A 25,358-nucleotide genomic window follows, 5' to 3' on the forward strand; every position below is an offset into this window, starting at 1 on the left:
CGGGCATAGACAGCAAACATAAACAATATAGACTTGTCCATTCAGTCTATAATATAATCTATGACCGCACTGTACAAAAAATGCAAGCCAAGTTATTATGAATTGAATTACAATTTATGCAATTATTCAATATTTATTTCATTTTAATTCTTATTATTTTGTAGGTAGTGGTTTGCATTTTTTGCAATTGGACGTAGCAGTAACTGTTGAAAAGAATTTATTTTTTGGACGCAAAAAATTTAAGTTTTTTTATTTTTAAGTTACTATGGGGTGAATGGGCCACAGTCTGTGAACAATGAATAGTAGTCATCAAGGACATACAATGGCTTGAACACCAATTTTTTGACTGGTATGGATAGATTGTTTTGATTTAGGACCTTAATATTTTCATTTTGGCATATTCTTTTGATTTTGACTAACTGACAAAAATAAAATTAAATTGTTTATGGTCTGTATTTCCTTGACGACTGCCATAGATTTCAATATGTATTATTTTCGTATCGTTAAGTCTCAAATGCCCGGACGCCACTGCCTCGTCCCCGGCCAAAGGTCGCCGCCCGGCGCCGGAACATTGCCGTCAAACGTCCAGCGACATCTACACCTGCTATACTTTTTCAATTTAAATGTAAATCTTTAAGTCGTACATACTCATTATTAAGCGTTCCAATACATTTATCATTGATTATAAATATTGTATACAAATGTTGAAGCATAGTGTGTAATGTTCACGAGTTCCGAAACTGTTCATGTTTCACGTGAAGTGACACACCACAGTGAAATCGAGCAGTAACTCACTTTGATTTGGCACGCATAAGGTTCATATTCTAAAACGTCGCTCAATTATCTCTCATCAAGAATAAATTTTAATTTGGTTTGAAAGGAGATTAAAGCGGTGTTTAGATTAGTGATTTGAACCGTTATTTTTTATGGGTGCGAAATCATTTAGTATGTTGTCCCTTTCCCTTTGACTGTGGCGTGACACTCGTTGAAATAATCTTATCTATCCACAATGTGATAGCTGGTGCAAAAGATTATTTACGTGTTAAGTATGCAAGGATTAGTTAGAAGTAACAAATAATTATAGTGTTAATAATGCATCTACTAAAATTCGTGTGTAAAGCGTAGAGTCGCTGTCCTAGTCTTTTAGTTTCTTTTTATAATCATTTTGAGCTTGATAACTAAGGTGGCTGTATCTGTTTGGAGCTATTATTTTAACGTTTTCGAATGTTAGTAGCGTATTATTGTTTAGGTAAAAAGTATAGCTTGTGTAACATTAAAAGTTCTAGCGAAACTCGACCCAAGCGCGTTGCAAAGTCCATGTTTGAAGAACTTTTATTGCGCGACTCGAGCCACTAACAGCAGCTTGCTCGACCGGATGTAACATTTGATTTTCATATTAGATGGTATTTAAGTTTATAGATAATTTTTATTTGGGAAGTAATTTTGGCTGATTTCGAAATAAAATATTTATAATGCGAAAGCGAAATTTTGTAATTATTTTAAAAATAAGTTCTCTCAGGTAAATAAATAATTCAACTACATTTAAGTACATAATATTATATTATTTTATACATGAAATACTTCCATCGCGAATATTTACTGTATCTTATAAGACTTGATTACTTTGGCACATAGCTCACCAGGTGGGGCCACTGTGCGGCCTTGTTACGCTACGAAAGTGGCGCCACTTAGTGGTGCTCAATGTTGGTTTGGTGTTCAGATCACTTGTTAGGTAGGTCAGAGCCCCGATTACGGTAACTTTTAACGTCTACAATCCAGACGCGTTTCTGATTCTGCAATACGATTGGTCAAAACAGCTGACGTACGCTGTTGAACGACCAATCGTATCGCAGAATCGAGAAGCGTGTCTGGATTGTTGACGTTAAAAATTACCGTAATCGGGGCTCAGATTCTAGTATTTAAGTTTTAAGTTCCATTTAAATTGTTTGATAATCAATGTATTTTAATGTTTTGTAAAAATAAGTTGATATTTTGGATTAAAACTATCAACTTATTTTTTAATTTGAAAGAATGTTACACTACAGTGCACAGTGGTGCCATCCTGGTGATAGTTTTCCTACAGTTGCAGCGTTCAATGGCGCCACCCGGTGAGATTTGTTTTTCCTACCGTTTCAACGCTTACCAGGTGGCGCCACTGTTGAAACAGGAAAACACGAGGTGGCGCCACAGTGCGGCCCTGTCACTCGCTAATGCTAATACAGTGGCGCCGCCTGTTGTAACGGTAGGAAGACAATCTCACTAGGTGGCGCCACTGTGCAGCCCTGTCATGTAAGACAGTGGCGCCACCTGGTGAACGCTGCAACGGTAGGAAAACAATATCACCAGGTGACGCTACTGTGCGGCCCTGTTCAAACTAGTGCTAAAACAGTGGCGCCATCTGTTGAAACGGTAGGAACACAATCTCACTAGGTGGCGCCACTATGCGACCCTGTCATGTTAAGACAGTGACGCCACCTGTTGTAACGATAGGAAAACAATCTCACTAGGTGGCGCCACTGTGCGGCCCTGTCATGGTAAGACAGTGGCGCCACCTGTTGTAACGGTAGGAAAACAATCTCACTAGGTGGCGCCACTGTGCGGCCCTGTCATGGTAAGACAGTGGCGCCATCTGTTGAAACTGTAGGAACACAATCTCACCAGGTAGCGCCACTGTGCGGCCCTGTTCTAGCTAGTGCTAAGACAGTGGCGCCATCTGTTGAAACAGTAGGAACACAATCTCACCAAGTAGCGCCACTATGTGGCCCTGTCATGTTGTAACGGCAGGAAAACAATCTCACTAGGTGGCGCCACTGTGCGGCCCTGTCATGGTAAGACAGTGGCGCCACTGTTGTAACGGTAGGAGAACAATCTCACTAGGTGGCGCTACTGTGCGGTCCTGTCATGCTAAGCCAGTGGCGCCACCTGTTGTAACGGTAGGAAAACAATCTCACTAGGTGGCGCCACTGTGCGGCCCTGTCATGCTACGACAGTGGCGCCACCTGTTAAGCGCTGCAATGGTAGGAAAACAACATCACCAGGATGGCGCCACTGTAGAGTAAGATTGTCACCCGCCAGTGTCGCCAACTATCAAACTAAATACGGCAGCCCTCATACGTAAGGGCAATAAACAGTTTTAATCCAAAAAATGAAACTTGTTTGAACAGAACATTTTATCAAACAATTTAACTGGAACTTACATATCACTTAAAACTTAAATATTAGGATCTGAACTACCTAACAAGTGATCTAATCACCAGTACCAACATTGAGCAATAAAATCCGAATTAAAAAAATCTAAATTCCTAAGACTTTTTATGGAGGTAGTGCCTAATTTGTTAGTTAACCTATTTTGAAGCCAAATTAGTTGTCAAAATATATCTTGGAATTTAGCCTTATTTTGCTGCTCCCATTGAGTCGGTCTCGTCACGTCAAGAAAGCTGGTCTTCGGTCTCCTTGAGGAAATCTTCGAAAATCTCGACAAAACTGTCGATGCCTTGTCTAAAGTTTTCATCGACGGCGCATTCGTCTTCTTCGTCGTTGAAAAAAGCGTGGGCGAAGTCTATGATCTTCACGGTGCCCCACGGGTGGGGATTGGGCTCGTCGCTGGACAGCTCGTCCAGCATCGCGCGGTAGTTCATCTTGATCTTGGAGAGCTTATCTTCGTAGTTGTGCTCGAAGGAGTGGTTGGTGTTGAGTTTGTCTAGAGCCTCGGTCCACGACGACTTGATGGCGGGAGGCGGAGCGAATGTGGCCTGAGGAGAGATGGGAACAAAGTTAATAAGGACACGGCAGCAGCATTAATGTGGTAGCACAGAATAATAATAAGTACTACGTACAGAAGTTTAACTTCGCGAAGGTATTTAAAAAAATGTATGCTCAATGTCATTAACAATATGGTGTAATTTAGCCTGTCTCAAGAGTCAAGCACCATTTTGTTGACAAACGTCGGTGATCGGCACTGCGCCGAAGCTATAGGGCTGACTTCGGTAAAATGATGTGACGTGAGGTGCCAAACTGCGGAAAATGGCGGAGGAAATGGATGATTTAGCATGAATTATCATGAATAATATTAACTACTTATTTACCTCTGTGTCTTGAGGCAACTTAAAAAAGTACATTCTGTGTTTTTATTATTATTTAGGCAGTTAAATACTGCACAGTATTTAGTACACCATTTTCTTTATTTTCTTCCATCATACACAAGAATACGCGTGCGTGAGTCAATGTTCGCTCGTATATGAGGCCTTGTCGAATAGTATCCTGTAGGTGGGCCATCGTGCGTGTTTTGTTTTCGATGTAAACTCGCGGAGATGAACAGGCCTGGTGGTAGGTACGACGTGAGCACAGGGTTGTTTTCATGCGAATTGCATGTTCACTAGCGATAACTGTCAGATTAGGTAAATATTTCAAGATACGATTAAAAAAAAAAAGAATAATATTCTATTCTGAAATTAAAATGGATATTCTGCAAAACTGAGTACGCACCCCACGCTTCCCTCGACCAAAACTTGGTGGGGTGCGTCTTCATGGATGAAACGATCTATGTTGACGGTGGCGCCCCCTTGTCAATGTCACGGATGGGACGATTCAGTGTAGCATATCGTTGGTGTCAATGAGGGCTATCGTTTCAGCGCTCACCAGATGGCGCCACTGAAGAGCAAGTCCTGTCACTTGCGGGACAAAGATAGTGGCGCCAACTCGTGAGTGCTGAAGCGGTACTATTTTATTTGCACTCACCAGGGCGGCGCCACTGTAGTAAGGACCTATAGATGACCCACGCTGAACTGTCCCACCAAGCTCAATGACAAGGGGGCGCTACCATCGTTCAACTATATGGTTTCCAACATGGCAAAAATCAGAACCAGCGATCCGGTATTGACGGTGGCGCCCCGCTGTCAATGTCATGGATAGGACAGTTCAGTATTTTGGAACTATATTTCATACTCAGTAGTTTTACCGTGGTTCAAAAGGGAATGTAAAGATGGCTGTGCAAGCAGCACGAACGTTATGTGTAGCGCCATCTATGGTCAATTATATGAATTAGTTCGTTACTCTAGTTAGTTCGGTAAGAAAGTAAGAAGAACCATAGATGGCGCTTTACAAACTGTCTGCCTGTTATGTGTACGTGATCCGTACGGGGCCTTCCGCAAACGGACTGACCGTATGGGTCTCCCGTTCGTTCGTTTCAGCCAAAAGACGTCCACGGCTGGACAAAGGCCTCCCCCATGGATTTCCACAAAGACCGGTCCTGCGCCGCTCGCATCCAGGCACCTCCCGCGACCTTCACCGGATCGTCGGTCCACCTAGTGCAGTGGTTCAGTCACGAGGGACCATTTTACCAAATTTCTGTCTTGTCAGGGACTACTTATATTTTTTTTAAATCCTATGAAAGGGGAGGTCGATTTCTCGCCCATTGTGCGCCGTTTGCATTGTGTGCCGGTATGCACAATACTAAATCTCCTCATATCTTATCTTGATCACGTTCACAGTGTCAGCACATTTATCACGTATAGTGCTGATGCTGTGACGTCATTTACCTTTAATCTATATCGTATAAATAGTCACGCAGTTCGCGTTAATAAACAGATTAATATCAGAGTCTAACTACAACCCGTGTCTCATTCATACGGTCCCCCAACATGGCACAAATTGGTGACCCCGACGACGAACCGGACGAGGAAGACGATCCAAACGAAGATGACACAAATTGGTAATAAATCATAAATCAGCCTCCGCCAGCTTTCATCTGACATGGAATCAAATTGGCTACCCCGATTGAGCAGAGCAAATCCGTGACGTCACTTCAACATCAATCATCGTCATCATGTCAACTCGTGCAACACAACACTACGAGAAGTCGCTGCCAGTACCCCTGTCACATCCGTATTCCCGATTTCTAAAAGGACCAACCTCGTCTGTGTAGCTGGAATCAGTCTTGGAACTTCAAAAGAATCAAATCGCTAATAAAATATTAGAGAATGCAAAAATAATGAAGTCTCGGCAGTTCAACAGTCAACTACAACATCAGCAAAATTCAAGACCAAACAATGGAAAATGTGCTAACACAGCTATAACATGTGCAATGAAGAATGTTCACTAATTTTGTTTTTTAGCTTTCTGTATTCTCTGTTAAAAATAAAAAATACACGTGAAAGAATTATTTCGATACGTTAATTAGTTTCCAAGATATTGAATTTTAAAAGTGCGGGCGGCGGCCGGCCCGCCATTTTATGCGCGTGACGTCATATTACAACGACTGGCTCATATTTGTATGGGTGGAATCTTGCAAGCTGAATTAAGACCCACTTCCAGGCAACCGATTAAGCTGAAATTTCGCAAACACATGTGATTTGGATGACCATGCAATATTATGATGACATGGAGCTGATCTGATGATGGAGCTGGAAGGTGGTCATAGGAACTCTATAATAAAACGACTTAAATCCATCGAGTTTGGGCTCGTTCGTTTTGTATTGATGAGTACTTTAATTCTATATAGTAATCAGGGTCTAATGATGGAGCTGGAAGGTAATTCGCAATAAAACGACACAATCGCATCAAGTTTGGGTTTGGTTCAATTTTAATTTCTGTGATGGGTCTGGGTGTTATTATGTATAAAAAGTTTGTATTTACAAAAAAAAATGTATTTAAGTATGTTAATATCCGTTTTCTAGTGAGCGGACACTGTGAATGTACGTCACACGGGGTCACGTGACCGTCGGCGGGACTCAATATTTAAGCGAACTTTGAATGCCTATAAAATCATAACTACTGGGTATTTTTGAATGAAATAAAAAGTAATGTATTTGTAAATGTAAAAGCTTAACTGTAACATAGGTTTCAAGTGATTTTGCATACCTAGTAACATTCTCAATTGAAATAATGATTGTGCCATGACCGTGAAAATTTGCGACGCAGCAGTTACAGGCCAAGGTCGCCTAGTCAAGTAAGAAGATTTTGTTATTATAATATGTATCAACGTATGCAGAAAAATGTGAAAAATCATGTGATTGGAAACAAACGAATCAAGGAAACTAAAAATCGCACAGCCAGCACGGCTTCTGTGCTATTTACCCGTCTAACCGCCTTATTTTTACCGACTGAAAAAGTGGTATAAGGTTTTTAATCGTTACGGGAGCAACATATCAGGAGCAAATCCTACAGTAAAGCAACAATGCCAAATGAGCAATATGTTATATGCCACGAATGGTTCAAAGATAAACACTTACGGTGAGAAAACTCTGACTCTTTAACTTGGGATTATAATCATTTAGAAAAATGTGAGTCCCTCCAGAGCGAATATTTCTTAGGTTATCCGATAACGAGCCAAGAAATCGCCCAACAGAGCAGAAATACAAAGAAATCGATTAATTGAAACACAGTTATGGAATTGAGAAAATTACGCAGCCGCGTATCGAAGTTGAATACTTTGAATATTTCAAGAATGATAATTCGCCTATCCTTTGGTCTTCAGAAGCCGATAACGCTTATGAAATGTGCAAGGACACAAGGCATGAACGCTGTGACCACAGCGCACCCATCGCGTAGCGCCGAGCTTGCGCGAGGGCAACCCATGACTGTGAAAACGCCAGATAAGGAAGAAGCCAGTGGTTATATTTTGTTATATTCTCATCTTTATAAACATATTTAACTATTTTTCACCACATGATTTGTATTACGTAGATAGTTATTGTAATTTTTATTATGTAATTACAACCCGTGTCTCATTCATACGCTCCCCCACCATGGCACACATTGTGTTGACTCGACTCATCACGTCACGTCACTTGTTTATTACGATGTCTTCGCGGACCACTTGGAATGCCTCCAGGAACCACCAGTGGTCCGCGGACCACCGGTTAAGAATCACTGCTTTAAAGTAAGAGAACACGCACAGTCACAATTATTTTAGTGTGAATTAAAATAGCATCGAAATTACCTAAAATTGACATGCCACGCTAGACGTAAACGCTCTTAAAGGTTTTAAACATTTGTTTGTCACCTGTTATCCGCTTTGCAATGAAGGGAAGTCGAACCTTAATTTCGAACTCCTATGTTCTTCTGATTAATTTCGTTGCGGGTCCAATGACAGTTTAACTTTCCCTTGTGTCAAACTTGAATTTCATTGGTTGGGATTTTAGGCGGTCAAGCTGTAGATCCTGGCTACACAGGAGTTGCAGCGGTGGGAACGAGAGGTGGGAATATTGAATCGGTGTGTCACCTGCGATGATGGTATACGGATGGTATACGGATCTGAGACGTGGTCGCTTACTATGGGCCTCATAAGAAGGCTCAAGGTCACCCAAAGGGCGATGGAGCGGGCTATGCTCGGAGTTTCCCTGCGTGATCGAATCAGAAATGAGGAGATCCGCAGGAGAACCAAAGTAACCGACATAGCTCGCAGAATTGCTAAAATCAAGTGGCAGTGGGCGGGGCACATAGCTCGTAGAGACGATGGCCGTTGGGGCAGGAAAGTTCTCGAGTGGCGACCACGGGCTGGAAGACGTAGCGTGGGCAGGCCTCCTACTAGGTGGACCGACGGTCTGGTAAAGGTCGCGGGAGGTGCCTGGATGCGAGCAGCGCAGGACCGGTCTTTGTGGAAATCCTCGGGGGAGGCCTTTGTCCAGCAGTGGACGTCTTTTGGCTGAAACGAACGAACGGGAGACCCATACGGTCAGTCCGTTTGCGGAAGGCCCCGTACGGATCACGTACACATAACAGGCAGACAGTTTGTAAAGCGCCATTTATGGTTCTTCTTACTTTCTTACCGAACTAACTAGAGTAAAAAGCTGAAAAGAAGAAGAAGAAAGTGTTACCTGCGCGGCGGCCATAGGGCTGAGCGGCACGGCGGCGAGGGCCTTGTACACCGGCCCGCGCGCCGACAGCTGCCCGCGTAAACCGCCGCCGCCGCCCGCGTGCAGAGAGTGGATGGAGCGCCGCCGACGCGGCAGGGGCGGCCGGCATGAGGCGCGCGACCTGAGGAAAACAAATGTGAACGGCTTAGGCCGGGTTCCCACTATGCCGGACCGGCAGATCTCCCGGTCCGGTAAAATCGCCGGAAGGCCTAGCGGCGGTACAAATTGTATGAAGCTGTTCACATTATCCCGGATCCGGCTTTTTCGCCGAGCCCGGCATTTTTACCGAGCGTTTTGTCGCCACAAAATGCCGGCAAAATCACCGGACCGGAGTAATGTGAACGAGTTGCGGCCCACCCCGCCGCGCCCGTGCATCCCGTCCCCTCCCGCGCCCGCGTGCAGAGAGTGGATCGAGCGCCGGCGACGCGGCAGGGGCGGCCGGCATGACGCGCGCGACCTGACGGAAGGAAACACGTTTTACATATTATTTTTTAATAACCTTGGATTTATAACCTTGGACCCCGATTTTCCTTGAAAGAATTTTTTAAGGAAATTAACATACTGACAGTAGCTTCACAGTTCATTTATGAAAACCTTTTATTTAAAAGATAAAAATGTTTGGGATGCGTAACTGCCTAGCTCGCATAAATATTTATAACTATGTATTTTGAAAACCTGTAAACCTTTGAAAAAGAGGCTGACAATAGTGTCTGAGTTTCTTGCGCTGCTTCTTCTCAGCACTGGCCCATTTATTGTCCTGAAGCAGTGGTAGGGTTAATACTGGGACGTGTAAAAGTGCTTTTTTAAAGCCTACTTACAGAAATAAATGAGTTTTACTGAGTTTTTTTTTACATAGAAGGGAGACATGTGAAATGTGTGGAGACGAGCGAGCAGGTTATTTCTGCCAACGCGCAGCGAAACTATTTAACCGTTTCTACTGAATTTGAAAGGAAACTAGACAAAATTCTATTGTTTGTTAATCTCCACTCGTCTCGTCTCCACATTGAAGCTTAATTCATTACACTAAAATAGCAAAAACGCCACAAACAGTTTCAATGATTAAATATTATAAACTTTATGTGCAATATAAAAATTGCAATACCCATAGGATAGAAAGCATAGCGCTAATACTACTAATACTCACGAGAGCATCATCGGTCTCTACGCAACAATCCCAGAGCCTAGTGGCATCATACACGAGCGGCGAATAGCGAATAAGTAGCGAACAATCGTACGATCGTTTGACTCTCATAGATCTCTGCGCCTATTTCTGTATCTTCCGCAGCTTAAAAAACTAGCCCTGCAGAAGAATTTGGTGTTAATACTCACACGAGCGTGTTGTCAGTTTCCCCGCAGCCTAGTTGCATCATACACCAGCAGTAACGAAGTTGAGAACTGTCGTAAGTCTCTATATCCTCCAACCACTTACACGAGTGTGTCGCCAGTCTCTCTGCAGCAATCCCTTAACCTGGTGGCGTCACACAAGCAGCAAATATGTTGAAAACAGTCTCACGGCCGTCTGCCGTCGCGCTGCACTTCTGTATCCTTCATAGCTATAACCTAGGACTAGTAACTATAAGATACCACTTCCATAAGTATGTTGTCAATCTCCCCGCAGCATTCCTAAAACCCTGGTCGGATCATACACAAGCAGTAGAGATGTTGAGAACAGTCGCACAACCATCTATTGTCCACTTCAGTATCTTCCATAATGGAATCTAAGAACACTGTAATGCTTCAACCACACCAACGCGTGCAGATCGCCATCGCAGCGTAATCATGGCGCGATCATAGGGAAATGACAGGTCGCATGAACTGTCATGGGTCACACGACCTGTCATTGGCCTTTGATCGCGCCGGTGATGGCAATCTGACATGACATTGGTGGAACAGTGTGCCCTCAGTGGCAAAAAAACACAAGTCCATCGCCATGAACGAATGAAGAAGAAGATGGTGATCTACTCGCATTGGGGTGGTTAAAGCTTAAATGTTGATGACTACTCACACAAGTGTGTCGTCAGTCTCCCCACAGCACTCCCGAAGTCTAGTCGCATCATATACCAGCAACAGTGACGTTGAGAACAGTCTCACAGACGTCTGTCTTCGAGCCCACTTCTGTATCTTCCATAGCTCGGTCAGGAACTGAAGTATGAGCGCGCGGCACAGCGGCGCTCCTATACCGTTCAGGTAGTTGCGGATGGCTGGAAAAAAATACATTTCATATAAGTCTTACAATGCCTGACAAAGAAAGTTTTAAAAGTCTGCAATGCGCTCATAATATCATATGTATGTAATAGTATGTTTTGCAATAGACTTTTCTAACACAAATGAGGGTATGTATTGACGACTTGACTCTTGAATGACAGGACCTAACTCGACCCTAGCGCCAAATAGCTAAATGACTATAGTCTGGTCTGTGAGCACGTAGAATTTTGTCCAATGACCCCAAGCTACCCATCCTTATCGCTCGCGCGTAATTATGTTGCTGTCGCGCTCGCACACTCACTGCGGGCGCCCGTCGCACAGTCGCAGTTTACAAAACCTATTGTCTTTCTACCGCTTCAGTTATCACCAGGTGGCGCCACTGTCTTAACCACTCGCGAGCGAGAGGACTCTACAGTGGCGTCAAGTGCAAATACCGTAGCCCTCAGTTACTTTAGATAAAATAAATAATAAGAAAATTGTAACAGTTTATTAATCAATTAGCATACAGAAGTTAATTTATGATTTTTCCATGTTGGTCGCCACACAAAAGTTGTTTAATATAAGATTTCAAAAGTTGTTGTATTTGAACAGCATCACACCCAAAAATATTGCAAACGTGAGAGTTGTAATAATTCATATTCATTTATTGCATCTTGTTGTACAATTATTAATTAGAAAATAATTTCACTCCGGGGCATTCTTTTGTAATTTAAGCGTCAATTATTAATTCGTAACCCCCAAAGGGACCAAAAATTTATAACACAACCTTATTCCAACAACAAGATTTTTTACAGACATAGACAAAGATAACAGTCCCCGTACATGGGTGCGCCAAAGTTCACCTAAATTTTCAACTCCGATAATTGGAAATCCGAAAATGCTCTTCCTAACATTTTTCATCCTAACAATCACAATTCCTAACTACTCTGTCTCTAATGTTCATAATTCCGAAGCATTCAACTTCATAATGTCATTAGCAATAAACATCTATTACACTTTTATTTGTTTTCTTATATTTTCTCATCATTACAATTTTCGGAAACATGAGTGTTATGAACATCGCCGGTACATAAATAGTATGAATAAAAACTTTAGGATGAAAAGTTTTAGGAAAAGTAATAATTTGGATTACAAATCATTAGGAAGAACAATTATTTCGGGTAAATAACTTTAGGTGAGCCAATATGGACCCCTCGTACATATCCCCTAAAAATGCGTCTCACCCTCTCTCACCATGCGTCCGTGCAGCTTCTTGCCGTAGTCCTTGCCGAACTTGAGCAACTTGCCCGACGACAGCTTGTGCACCTGGTAGCCGGGGATGCAGAAGCCGAACTGCTGCTTGCAGGCGGCATACTTGCTCTGCTCGGACTTGATCTTTTGTTCCGAGGCTAGCGGGTCCCAGGTTCTTTTGCCTGGAATACAGAGTAACGTATGTAAGAACGATGTAAAGAAATTGGCATCGGGCTGCAGATTCGAGTTTCGAGGAATGCTAATTCAATGCCCGTCGACCACTGTATTAAGGCCGCTATTGTGTGAATTAGAAGATTAAACTGATTTGTTTGAATTAGTTTGAGATGCAACTCTTAACGCTAAAAATTTAATAACTAAGATTAAACTTTAAGTAATGAATGAATGAATTAAGTAAGAAAATTATACAGAAGAAAATACTAGATGGAATTTTAAGTCGCGAAGCTAAGGATCGACATTCTTACTAGAGATGAAACGGATAGTTGTTTGGCCGGATACCGGATATCCGGCCAGCTGCTAGGCCGGATAGCTGGATATCCGGCGGCCGGATAGTTGGCCCATTGTCTCGTTGCATGTCGTGACGAGTTTAGCGCCGCACAGGAGCTTCGAACGCGATCAGTGGGTCTAGTAGACTAGACAAGTCACACTCTTCGAATATCGTATCCGTCCGAATAGAATGTCAGATTTTGCCACTTGTCTATGGAGCAATTCGGGCTATTTTGGTTGCCATAATGAGTGTGTGATTGAATAGTGAAAATCAAATTAGTTTACTTGGTGCGTAATCTGACTGAACTGCTACATGTCATCAGACTGAACTGCATCATGTCATCAGACCATCAGTGAAAAAAAGATCGCCTATTTTATTTGGCAATATTTCGACATTAACAGATATTTACTATTTATGTATTCGTTTTTAGAGTGAATAGCCCAGAAAAAGAAATTAGTTTTTTGAAAGGCCTTAATATGTTTTTTTTGTAACTTTTTGGGCTTTATATAAAAGCCGTCATTATTTTATGCTATTTTATTGATATTTACCACAAAGATTAATGTATTTCATTTAATTATAGGAAATTGTCGTAGTTTTTAACTATCCGGTATCCGGCCGGATAGTGAGTTACTATCCGGTATCCGACCGGATAGTAAATATAGGCCGGATATCCGGCCTACCGGATAGTTACCGGATATCAGTTTCATCTCTAATTCTTACACTGCAAAGTGAGAAACAAACAAACAAAATGTATGTGTACCATAACGGGGAAGCCCTAGGCCTAGGCCTATATCTCATCTGATAAAATCTAATGATCAGGCCAAAAGGCCTGGCAGCAGGCTCTGGCTGGTTGATGGTAGAGTCAGACGGACTTAGCCTAGAACAGGCCCTACCATCAACCAAAGCGAGAAGCAATCAAACCTTTTTTCTCACTGGGAATCGAACCCGGGACCTGTGTTTGAAACAGATGGCCTCAACACAGATATAGTTATTTTATTTATTTTATTCAATAAGTACACATACAGGTTACAGTCATTTACATATCAAAATACATAAACAAAATGAACATTGTCTAGACTCCAACCTACAAGTAGCGTACATTTAAGTTACGATGATTTCATTTACGTTGCACAATTAATAAACACATACAAAATGCTCAAATACACAACCCTATAAACTGTGTTAAAAAAGAAAAAAGGAAAAAGTTATCAATTAATTTTTGTATTATTATCAGTATTTATATTTAAAAAAGTTAAGAAATAAGGTTAGCAGATACTCACCAATCTTAACATCCATGACACACTGCTCCAGCATTCTCTGCGTGAGGTCCTCCAGGATGATGTAGTCCTGCTCGAAGCCTCTATACGTGAACTTCCTGCAGCCGTAGTACTTGGGCACGAAGCTGCGCAGCTCCACCAGCTCAGGGTCGGAGGAAGCCTTGATCCTCGTGTAGAACTCCACCTCGCGCTTCTGGGATTCTTTTAAGATGGGCTTGAGAACTGTGCCGTTGCATTGGAGGAGCCCTAGAAGTGGTTGAGCATGTTCAATCTATTGTTTTAGGATTAGGAATTTTGTGGTGTTTAAATTGATTTCATGTTTTATAAAAAAGAACTGTTTGATCAGTACTCTTGATAGCATTGACATTCATTTGTATTCAAGCGACTTCGTACGCGTGGAAACTTCCAACCCCCGTTTTACCCCCTTAGGGGTTGAAATTTGTAAAATTTTTGTCCTTCGAGGGAGCGCGTAGTGCACTTGGTAAATGGAGCACGACTCTACTTGGCTGGTTCATCACCCGTTGTCCTGAGTGAACGACAAACGCAGCAACCGAACGCGAAAAAAACAAGTAGTAGTGCCTACGTATAGTCGCGTAGGTAGGACACACGTCGCGAGAAGTAAGTGTTGGTCGAATTACGTCGCATAGCATCATATTGCGTCCCTTCATGTAACCTTCACCTAGGACAATGGCTCACTCATTTAACACCGGTATTACCCTCACCTGTGAACTTAGTGTCCTCGCTCTTCCTATGTCCCGCGACTTGCAGCCCGAAAGCCTGGAGTGCGAGACTCCCGCATGGAGTCAGCAGGAGAGTTGCCATGTCCTCAGTAGTCCTTCGAGGGAGCGCGTAGTACACAAGACGTTCAAACATAAGTCTCCTCCAATGATTTCTAGATAGGCCGGTTGGCAGCGGCCTGCATCTAGTGTCCTGTCCACCTTATGGGTGGGCGTCCTACGTTGCGCTTGCCGGTAAGTGACTCATTCAACAACAGCAGCACTAACCTGTGAACTTGGTGTCCTCGCTCTTCCTATGTCCCGCGACTTGCAGCCCGAAGGCCTGCAGCGCGAGACTCCCGCACGGAGTCAGCAGGGGAGTTGCCATGTCCTCGGTAGTCCTTCGAGGGAGCGCGTAGTGCACTTGGTAGATGGAGCGCTGCCGACGCAGCGGGCGTGACTGCTTGGCCGGTTCATCACTCATTTAGTTTGAGACCTGGTGGAGAAAAAACGCATAAAACTCATTCATTTTTGCAAATAGGCTTTTAAAAAGCACTTTTACACGTCCCAGTATTAACCCTACCACTGCTTCGGCACAATAAATAGGCCAGTGCTGAGAAGAAGCAGCGCAAGAAACTCAGTCACTATTGTCAGCCTCCTTTTCAAGGGTTCACAGTCTTTAAAACAAAACCCTGATTTTAATCACTCTACTTACATGCTTTGGACTCCTAGTCAGTGCCGTAACTAAATTGATACTACGGTGCCTAGGAATAGTACCGTAGGCCACATGCCTGACTGAGATGTGAACATTTTTCGAGGAAGCTATACAACTGGGCGTATAAAATGCTAGTTAGGACACTGTTCCCAGTTGCTGCAGTGTCAATAATTCCCTTGTTGCCTTTCCACATCACATCCGAATGTAACTAAACTAACACACCTTTTTGTCAGAGCTTGAGAAAACTTAGGAATGTAGAAAAATATTAAAACTAAGTAACGATTCGAACACAAATAAAATATAGTCTTGACTACCTACAAAGTATTAACTAATAACCAAAATTATGAAATATGTAATTATTTTTCTTGATTCCTTTCCTACCTTCCATCAAACTTATCGTTTATTGCGTCCGTAAAATAATTTACACCAAGAAATGAGTCACCACAATTTGCTTGCTTTTACACCACTTTTGTTTGGAGCCGACCGACACATATTTTATAAATAATACCTATTCCACAACCGGTTATAATTATTGAAGTAATAATAAGATATCGGAGGACATCTCAATGTGAGCACCTACCGTGACCTCGATTCGTAATAAATAGTAAAAAGTGACCGTCACTAAACTTCCTATCACATCACATCTAACATTCGTAAACGGGAAACCAATTGTATTTATTAAGACACAAGTCACTCCTTCGCTTATCTCTTATCAACACTCGATATAAACACATGCAATCACGAAAATACAAATTTATTCTCACACTTCCAATCACAATCAATTCGATCCGACATGACACACTGAGACTGCGAAAATGTGGGTAGTTACAAAAAATAATTATTTGAAATGGCGTTCGAAAACGTACTTGAAAATTACGCAGAGAAATCTTCGCACATATACCGCGGGCGATGCGATGCTAGCACAATACGAATGTAATAGAAAAACGGGATTTATCTAATCAATACATAAATCAAGATTGGCTTGTCTTTATCAAACAATATACTTTTAAGCTACGATATTCGCACTGAAGATAAATAAATGTGCACAGAGCCGAACTAAGAGTTTGTTCTTTTCGTTCGTAGAATTACTTTGGGTTTGTACCTAAATGTTTAACTTAACCATTATCGCAATCTCAAAGACTTGCCTATCAACAAAAAAGGAAGATGTGATTCTTTTAAGAAAGAAAGTAAACAAAACACACAAACATCATATTCGATTGAAATAGATAGTTTTTTCGCAACAAAAATAATAGTCAATAGTTTCGACTAAATACCGGATAAGGATACAAATGAATTAACATTTAACATACATACACATAAGCGTATATTTCCGGGTTTATTATAGCGACTAGCATCTGCATTGCCCCCGTTGGGATTCGATCCCCTCAACCGTAGCTGGCTTTGTAGTCCGGTATGAAAACCACCAGTCGGCCTTCATATCGGAGTTAAATCAAATTTAAGCACTAGGCTTAAAAGATAATCCAATTTTTAATCCTTGTTTTAATGTGAATACTTGTACGTTTAATCATCAGTTATGTAGTACATGAAGCACAGATTGATTTGTAATTCTTACTAATACAACTGGACAGGTTTATAATATTGAACTTAGTTTCTGAATGAAAATATTCCCAGTTTGTAGAAGTCTACCATTGCAGCGGTAAAGTTAACTAACTCATCGATTTTCTTTGGACACTAAATCGATTCATTTACATATTCTGGAGAGATCTCTTCCCAACGATAAACCCGCCTAAATTGTGACGTACCAATTTCTGTATAGTGATTCTTTAGTTTTGTACGGCATCAAACTAAAAAGTGTTACATACGAGTTGGTAGGTAAGATAGGAAATAAGTATAACCATAAAATAAAAAATAATATTTTGATTCGAGTAGGTAATTTATTTACAAGTATAATTAATATTTATAGAACCCCTCCCCAGTTTTTCTCCCAAGCTTTCCCTCTTCGACCAACTTGTCCAACAGAGGTATGGGCCTGAACACTGGGTTGCCAGTCTTCTCGAATATGGTCGCTAGAACAAACTTCTTGGTATCCAGGCCTGTGTAGTCAGATAGCTCCAGGGGTCCCATAGGATAGCCAGCTCCTAGCTTCATAGCTATGTCTATGTCCTGGGCAGATGCGTCTCCTGAAAAATATTAATTTATGTAATTTGGTCATATTTTTAATAGCAATAACAGTACTTATGTTTTTGCATGCACTAACATAGCTGCTTTAACCCGGGTCTCCAGTGCGTATTTTGCCCTACACAATCAACAAAAATATCTCAACATTCAACAAAATTGTCTACAAAAAAGTTGAATATTTTTGTTGATTGTGTAGCGCAAAACATGCGCTGGAGACCCGGCTTTGTTGTTTCAAATTCTACCACAGTAAACAACTACATAATATTTAAAAATTGCAATTACCTAAATGCAACTTTAAAAAAAGTAGTACCTAATGTAGACATTCCATAAAATATGATTTTTTATTGCAAAATAGTACTTAATAAAACCATATCAAGCTGCAAGTCAGTGTGTATCTTCACATGCCCTCGTCCATGCTTTCATTCATCATAATTATGATTGATATTGTGCTTACCAAAAATAGTTAACAATCTAATCGTCAAACTGAACTTGACGATGTTCAATATCACGGCAATTTACGTAATAATCGATAAAAGTAATCGCTTCGATAATTATCTTATTTTATTATTTTTATCGGATTAAATTAGTTACACCTTTATGACACTATGCGCACTTAAGCAATATAAAAAAATCGTTTTCCTGTGTATATTATTGCCTGCTACATTACATTTCAGAAGTCGCGGGTTCAACCCTAGCCTCTTACAAACATTTGTGTGCATTAACAATATAATTGATCTGAGGTGTATACTCAATACGTTTATTGCTTCCGTAATAGTAATATAGGTGTTACCATGTGATAATACAGGTGTTACAATAAAAATTACTTGTGAGTACTGTAGTATACAAGCCCTGCTTAATTTGGGACTAGATGTAATAATATGTATAAAACTACGTATTAAGATCTAGATTTATGCATTTAGAAATGGTTAAAAATTGTAATTTACTTGCAATCGATAATAAAGATAATTTTATATTGTTTTATGGCTGTTTTTTATTGATAAACTTTATCATTACATTACAAAGGTATCATAAACTTTACTTTGTACAATTATTTTCTGCAAATTTTGTACAACAGTAAATACAATACAATAAACAGTATTCACAAGGAATTAATAAAATTAAAACCCATTGTATACCAAAATAAATCTTTATTCTGTAAACAAGTGTGCACCTTATTATTTTATTGCTAAATAAAAACAGTTTACTTATTTTACTATAAATACAATTCGAAAACAGTCTGTCATGTTCAATATTAAATATTTATATAAAAATACATAGCAAAAACATAATACCATTTACCCTGAATAAATGCTAATATGCTAAACAACATTATATTATAGAAAAAGTCTGATGTAATATGATAATAGGCAATCTATATATATAAAAGAAAGTCGTGTTAGTTACTCCACTTATAACTCAAGAACGGCTGAACCGATTTAGCTGAAAATTGTCAGGGAGGTAGTTTAGAGCCAGGAGAAGGACATAGGATACTTTTAATCCCGTTCGAAATTAAAAAAAGAGTCTGCTTATTTATTGCCATTAAGGCGGAACAAAGTTCGCCGGGTCAGCTAGTATAAAATATAACAAGGGATCGGCTCTCGGGCAAATACTGAAAGCAGATTCGCTTTTAAATTCTGCATAACCCAGAATCGTTATAATAAAACATTTCAAAAATGGAGTATAGGCCCACTTATAAATCTATATAAAAAGAGGCTCAATTATAAATCTATGTACTTGAAAATAAATTCAGAGTTTGGATATATGCTTCTTTATATCGGGATTCGGGACAACAAAGGCCATTCAAGAGCAACCCATTAAATCTTAGACTTCTTGTTGTACTTATAGAACCCTTCTCCACTCTTGATGCCCAGTTTACCCTCGGCCACCATCTTGTCAAGCAGCGGAATGGGCTCAAACACCGGGTTCTTGGTCAACTTATACATGACCTCCAAGACGTATTTGTTGGTGTCTAAGCCGGTATAGTCGGCCAACTCGAAGGGACCCATGGGGTATCCTGCACCTAACTTCATGCCGATGTCGATGTCTTCTTTGCTGGCGTCACCTGGAAAAAAGTACTGTGATTATCAATATGGGGATATAACAGAAGGAACACATGAAATGTGTAACTAAACTTGACTAGACCTCCACTTCTTTTTTCTTCATCAGGCCAAAGGCAGGCAAAGTTCTCTAATTTTTAAATTCTCTACTGTAGGAGCAGGACCTTTTCTTTTTAGATTAGTTTCAGATGCAACTCTTAACACTAAGAGTAGGCGCACACCGTTGATTTTTCGTCGGCCGATAGTTTAGTCGGGCAGTTGATCAGTATGGGCAATGGGCATGTATGGGAGTGCGCACACTACGCCGATTCGATTTGACCGATTCTTCATACAAATTAAAATCGGGCACAACTATCGGCCAACTAAAAATCAACGGTGTGCGCCTACTCTAAAAATTACATAAGTAGGACCTTTTCTTATTAAGCAGAAGCAAATTTTTAGTGCTACCTCTAAAGTATTTGTCTTATCGAATAGCTTAATAATAATTGGAAGCTTAAGTGAGTGAGAATTCATGATGATGAATGATGTTGAAATGTGACTTGAACCAAAATAAGCCAATGTGCCTCTACACCCTGTATTTTTAAGCACAATAAGTACTATGTAAGTGTGTTTGAGCGCAAAACAAAATAAGTATGAGATCAACATGTCAAAATACAAACAGATATAAAAGCAAGTAAGAGACAAATGTACTTACAGGTAAAATTTTTCAGACCCAGAGTAAATGAAACCAACACCATCAATATGCATCCCCCACTTTTTTCAAGTCCAAAATTAACAAAAGAGTACAACAGATGGAAATTCAACAGCCACCTTTTTTTCAGGATTTTTCAAAAAGTGACTCGATATCTATGGCTCCGTACATTTTTCTAATATTGGTTATGAAAATGAAAAACTCCCAAACTAAGCAGAACTTGTATAGCTTGACTCCCGGATTACTGATATATGCATAATGCAATTTGCTCATGTATTGCATAAAAACGGTTTGCTTTGATGAATATAATATTGTGTATTTCTGTAGGTACAATATCCTTTATGGAGGATGAAGAATGCTTGCTTGAAAAGCCTTTAAAGGGCTCTGGCAGAGTAAATACAAATGAGTAGGTCATCTTCATACAAACGCACCGAGCGCGGTTTGTAATTTAGCGTAGATTAGCGGGGTGTTGCGCCGAAATTTTGTCAGTGTTTGCTTGCGCGCCGTATACGTATTGGCGCGCTCACATACAAACCGCGCTCGGTGCGTTTCTATGAAGATGACCTACTCATTTGTATTTACTCTGGCTCTGGCGAATACAGTGCCACCATAATTTGAACTTTACTCATTTACAGAGTCTAAAAGCAATGAATTTTTTTAACATGCTGTACACACTGGGTTCAAAAGTACTGACCTCTCTCATACAGCCTGATGGCCTCCGCGCTATAAGGCCCGAGCAGCCTGTTCACCACGAAGCCGGGTGTGTCCTTGCAGGTGATGCAAGTCTTGCCGATGCTCGCGCCCCACGCCAGCATGGCTTGGTACGTCTCCTCCGACATCTGCTCGCCCTTGATCACTTCAAGCAGACGCATCACTGGCACCGGGTTGAAGAAGTGGAGGCCGCCGTATCTGCAATGAAAGGATATTTTTTTATGTATTTTCTGCCCTATGGCAATCTGTTCGAAAACAATAAGCCACTTGTTGGCTGGAGCTACATGTCCTGAGATTTATGTTGTCTTCGAGAGCCAATCAATTGCTGATCTTTTTCCAGCAAACTCTCTTCCTGGCTCAGTCTACAAATCTTTGGGTGAGACTGGGAATGCCTTGTCTTTTCAGTCGATTGTACTGTCCATCTTCTCCACCTAAGGCCTGTGCGAGTTCGTGAGGAAATAGTACAGGCAAGACTGAAATATCAGGAGAAACTGAAAACTCATGCAAATGATAATATAATTAAAAGGACTATAATCCGGGTCTCTTCAAGGCGAGAGTGAATAGGCACATACAGGGCAGATATGTATGTACCATCCTAGACAGCATCCCACTTATCATCAGGTGCGATTGTGGTCAAATACCTGTCTTGTTATGCATAAATATTTGGTTTGAAACGGAGTTGTGTTAAACTAAGAACTAAATGCTAAGAACGAACAGTTAATAATTTTGGATATTGCAACGACACTGAACTGGATTAAATGGTTGCATTAGCAATTATTAGTTTATTTTCATTGATTTTCACAGATACTTGGTAGAGCCCAAAAGATAAGGAGACATGGAAAGTGCCTCATAAGGGCTACCTTTTTTCATTTTGACGTTCATAAGTGCCACTTGTGGTCTAAATTGAATAAATATTTGATTTTGATCATACAAAAGATATGCATAGCTAAGTGCCACTGCACTGTCCTAGTTCAATGCTAGGTAATAAGAGCTCATCATAACTCAAACTGCCTCTGACTCTGGCCTCAAACTGCCAATTTCATTTTGAAAATCGTCAGGTTTATTGAGGTAGAAACCATGGACACCAATCCCTACTAGTTGTTAGACTTGTGAAAAATATTTAAAAAACCTCCTCGTATTTCATGATCTAGCTAGATCCATTATCTTCTTTATCTTCATGTGTGCCATATCGACTTTTTAGCCCTTAAGATATTCATAAATAAATAAATACCTTATCTATGTTATCAGTCACAAACATTCAGTTTTTATCAAAGGGGCCGTCCATAAATTACGTCATCGATTTTTTCAGATTTTAGACCCCCCCCCCCCTACAATCATCCTAGCGTCATTTCTTAATGACCCCCCCCCCCCTTCTCCCAAAATTGACGTCATTACCAGTTTGACAAAATTAAAACACTTGTAGAATCACCTTTTTTTTTTTTTAATAGATAGAGTGATTCTTAAGAAAGGTTTATATGTATAATACATGTAAGTACCACGGGCGAAGCCGGGGCGGGCAGCTAGTATTATATGTAATAAGTAGCGGCGGAAGGGGGGGGGGGGGGGGGGGGGGGGGTCGGTCCGCCCCGGGTGCCAAGCATCAGGGGGTGACACAAGTCGCGCAGATTAATACTCCCTGGCACATCTGCATGGCAAATCTGCGGTCTATGTCATGATACGGGGGGGTGGGGGGTGCGGTTGTCTTTGAATCGGTAGGAAACCCCAAAAATCCTGGGGGGGGTACCAGGGGGTGCCATAGGACTTGTGACGGGGGGGGGTGATCGCCCCGGGTGCCAACCCATGCTACGCCGCCACTGTATGTAATATTCTTGTTAGAGTATTTTATCTGTAGTTATTACTGTATTTGTGTACATCTATGTTGCATTATGTATGTTTATTATGAGTTTTTTTTAGTATTGTACGCGCCTTAGCCGCCTCTCACATTTGCAGTCTCACTTACTAGGTGTGCTGGAAGAAATTTCTTTTTAGAAATAATCTTTTTGTAGGTGAACAATAAACTATAAATAAATAAATAAGAATGACGTCAATTTCGAAACACCCCCCCCCCCCTATCTATCATTTACCGTCATCCGCAGACCAACCCCCCCCCCCCCTAATTTAGAATGACGTAATATATGGACGGCCCCAAAGTACTTCTTCAGGCAACTAGTTTGGAAGAGGTTTCAGTTTCGAAATTAACTAAATATGTAAGTAGTAGAAGAGAACAAAGAATAGGCAACGCAACATTTATCATTTGTTTATCATATGCATGACGACTGTCATATTTATGGCATGTTATAATGTACTGCTGCAGCTATCTATCTATTTTACAATATGAATGTAAAACTCAAGGTCAAGCACACAACGATTGTGTCATAAATTGGGTATAACAGTAATTAAAAGACGCTACACTTATAATAAGTTTTCTTTCTAGATACTTAAGGTACTTTAAATTAATAATATGAATATTGTGTCAAAGTCAGCTGTACGTTTAAGTTTCACATTCTGTCAAAGTCCACTTTTGCATGCCGTGGCAGCCTGTAATTAAGATAGCACCTAGTCCTAAGGCAAAATTATGTATGTAAACCCCTTTGCTTGAATTTGTGTCTGTCTTGTTGGTTGTCCTAATTAAATAAATAAATAAACATATTGAAGATTTCTATAATGTTAGTCTTTAAATTAGACTATGATTGTTACGTGCCATCACATACATAGGGAATAATGTAAAATGAATACAATACCTGTCTTTCCTCTTGATGCCGGCTGCAATCTCATTGACTGAGATGGAGGAGGTGTTTGTTGCAAGTATGGTGTGCCCTGGGGCAAGCTGAAATGATTTTATATAATTACATTAATTTAATTATAGTATTATTTGTTAGGTAATACTTTAACTGCATTATTTTAAAGTTGAGTTGTAGTCATGTAAAAGCAAGTATTTCATGAAAAATACTTTCTATATTTCTATTTCTAGTTAGTAGGTGCCAATGTAGGTAGATGAATTTCAATGACAATGATTTAAACATTTATTAACCTTTGAACCCTATGTAAAGTATAAAAATGTGTTACCTGGTCAAGTTTGTTGAACAACTCCTGTTTAACGTCCAGTTTCTCAACAATAGCCTCAATGATTAAGTCGGCATTGACAGCATCCTCGACCTTTGTGGCGACCTTGATTCTATCGAAGGAATCTTTCACGAAGGCCTCCACCTTGGAGGCATCATCCTTGTACAGCTTCTTGCCAACTCGGACAAGGTTGTTTTGAATCGACTTCTGTGCTTTGTCAAGGATTTCTGGTTGTAGGTCAACGATGGTCACATTTTGACCGGCCTGTGCTGCAACCTGTACCAATAAATGTTAGATTCTGGTCTTTACATGAAAATTTTAAAAAAGACACAAATACAATGTCACAATATTTGTAGCTGCTTTCGGAGATTACATAGGGGAATACAAATAACATAGTAACATCTTAAAATCCTTATCAGTGCAGTACAAAGTTCGTGATAAGGCAGCATTATCATGACAAATTCCAAAACAAACTCACCTGGGCGATGCCTGACCCCATGAGGCCTCCGCCGACCACCGTGACAGTCTTGATTGCATTCCGAGTTGAGGAACTGCAAAAGTTCCGGGTGACGCCGATCAACTTATTCATTTTACAAAACACACGTTAGAAAGTAGTAAAAGACGCGACGATGTAACTCGCGACCGGCACAAACACTACCCGCGGCCCGCCTGACGTGAATCCGGTTATAAATTGGCGCTACAGTTAAATTTTTATCATAAACTGAGATTATTCTATCGATGATAAAACTTAGCTTTTAATAACTTAGATATTACTTACACATTGTGAGCATTTTTCGTTGCGCACAACAAGAGTAACACACCTAGAATATTAAGATGATAAACAATTTTAGGGGATTAAACGAAAAATTAAAATATTTACAAAATTGCAGACACAAGGTAGGAAGACATATAAATAAACGTTCCAAATGTTTTACAAAATTATTGGAGGTAGTGTTAAAAATAATAAAAGTATGGTTTAATTAGTTTTTTTTTTTCTACTCTGGGTGTAACTGTTGGTTATTTCGACTGATTTTTTATTTATTTAATCTAATTTATTACATATTAGTAGGTAGATTAATATTTATGAAATAAATTGTAAGTTTATTTTAAAGGGTATTTGAACGAACTTTACGTGGACAAGTAGCTGTCATTTCGCGACAGCTGTCAAAACTTTTCAACGGTACCTTCAACCTT

The 25,358-nt window shown here is 40.5% G+C and overlaps 3 protein-coding genes across 9 annotated transcripts in view; 1 reads left to right on the plus strand and 2 right to left on the minus strand.

The window, feature by feature from the left end:
- Positions 1-25,358, plus strand: part of LOC135078672 (probable 3-hydroxyacyl-CoA dehydrogenase B0272.3) — a 152,514-nt gene that overhangs the window by 124,839 nt on the left and 2,317 nt on the right. The window lies entirely within an intron of this gene.
- On the minus strand, positions 3,152-25,223 carry LOC135078669 (inositol polyphosphate multikinase). 6 transcript variants are annotated; one of them, XM_063973202.1, is made up of 7 exons: positions 24,943-25,223; positions 15,077-15,284; positions 14,076-14,318; positions 12,284-12,472; positions 10,861-11,056; positions 8,817-8,976; positions 3,152-3,752 (listed from the first exon to the last, which is right to left on the minus strand). In XM_063973202.1, the coding sequence occupies exons 2-7, from the start codon at positions 15,270-15,272 to the stop codon at positions 3,429-3,431; spliced, it is 1,308 nt and encodes a 435-aa protein (XP_063829272.1). In that variant the 5' UTR covers positions 15,273-15,284; positions 24,943-25,223; the 3' UTR covers positions 3,152-3,428. The 6 variants fall into 6 exon arrangements, with proteins under 6 accessions (XP_063829272.1, XP_063829271.1, XP_063829276.1 ...); XM_063973201.1 differs by lacking the exon at positions 24,943-25,223 and adding an exon at positions 16,370-16,468; XM_063973206.1 differs by lacking the exon at positions 24,943-25,223 and adding an exon at positions 16,268-16,323.
- On the minus strand, positions 17,381-24,848 carry LOC135078671 (probable 3-hydroxyacyl-CoA dehydrogenase B0272.3). Of its 2 annotated transcripts, none has more exons than XM_063973214.1 (5): positions 24,643-24,848; positions 24,168-24,440; positions 23,843-23,928; positions 21,085-21,299; positions 17,381-17,644 (listed from the first exon to the last, which is right to left on the minus strand). In XM_063973214.1, exons 1-5 carry the CDS (start codon positions 24,751-24,753, stop codon positions 17,415-17,417), a joined length of 915 nt encoding a protein of 304 aa, XP_063829284.1. In that variant the 5' UTR covers positions 24,754-24,848; the 3' UTR covers positions 17,381-17,414. The 2 variants fall into 2 exon arrangements, with proteins under 2 accessions (XP_063829284.1, XP_063829283.1); XM_063973213.1 differs by lacking the exon at positions 17,381-17,644 and adding an exon at positions 19,408-19,704 and having other exon boundaries at positions 24,643-24,843.

Source organism: Ostrinia nubilalis, chromosome 15, assembly GCF_963855985.1.
Source record: "Ostrinia nubilalis chromosome 15, ilOstNubi1.1, whole genome shotgun sequence".
Taxonomy (NCBI): domain Eukaryota; kingdom Metazoa; phylum Arthropoda; class Insecta; order Lepidoptera; family Crambidae; genus Ostrinia; species Ostrinia nubilalis.

What these genes read in the sequence shown, in the direction of transcription:
- LOC135078669 (XM_063973202.1), bottom strand. Translation starts at nt 15,272, where the DNA reads ATGAGTGATGAACCGGCCAAGCAGTCACGCCCGCTGCGTCGGCAGCGC. An exon ending in TGTCATGGATGTTAAGATTG is followed by an intron (nt 12,473 to 14,075) that starts GTGAGTATCTGC and finishes TCTGTATTCCAG; the next exon opens with GCAAAAGAACCTGGGACCCG. An exon ending in GCCCTATGGCCGCCGCGCAG is followed by an intron (nt 3,753 to 8,816) that starts GTAACACTTTCT and finishes ATCTCTCCTCAG; the next exon opens with GCCACATTCGCTCCGCCTCC.
- LOC135078671 (XM_063973213.1), bottom strand. Translation starts at nt 24,753, where the DNA reads ATGAATAAGTTGATCGGCGTCACCCGGAACTTTTGCAGTTCCTCAACT. An exon ending in TGTTCAACAAACTTGACCAG is followed by an intron (nt 23,929 to 24,167) that starts GTAACACATTTT and finishes AAATCATTTCAG; the next exon opens with CTTGCCCCAGGGCACACCAT. An exon ending in CATCAGGCTGTATGAGAGAG is followed by an intron (nt 19,705 to 21,084) that starts GTCAGTACTTTT and finishes ACTTTTTTCCAG; the next exon opens with GTGACGCCAGCAAAGAAGAC.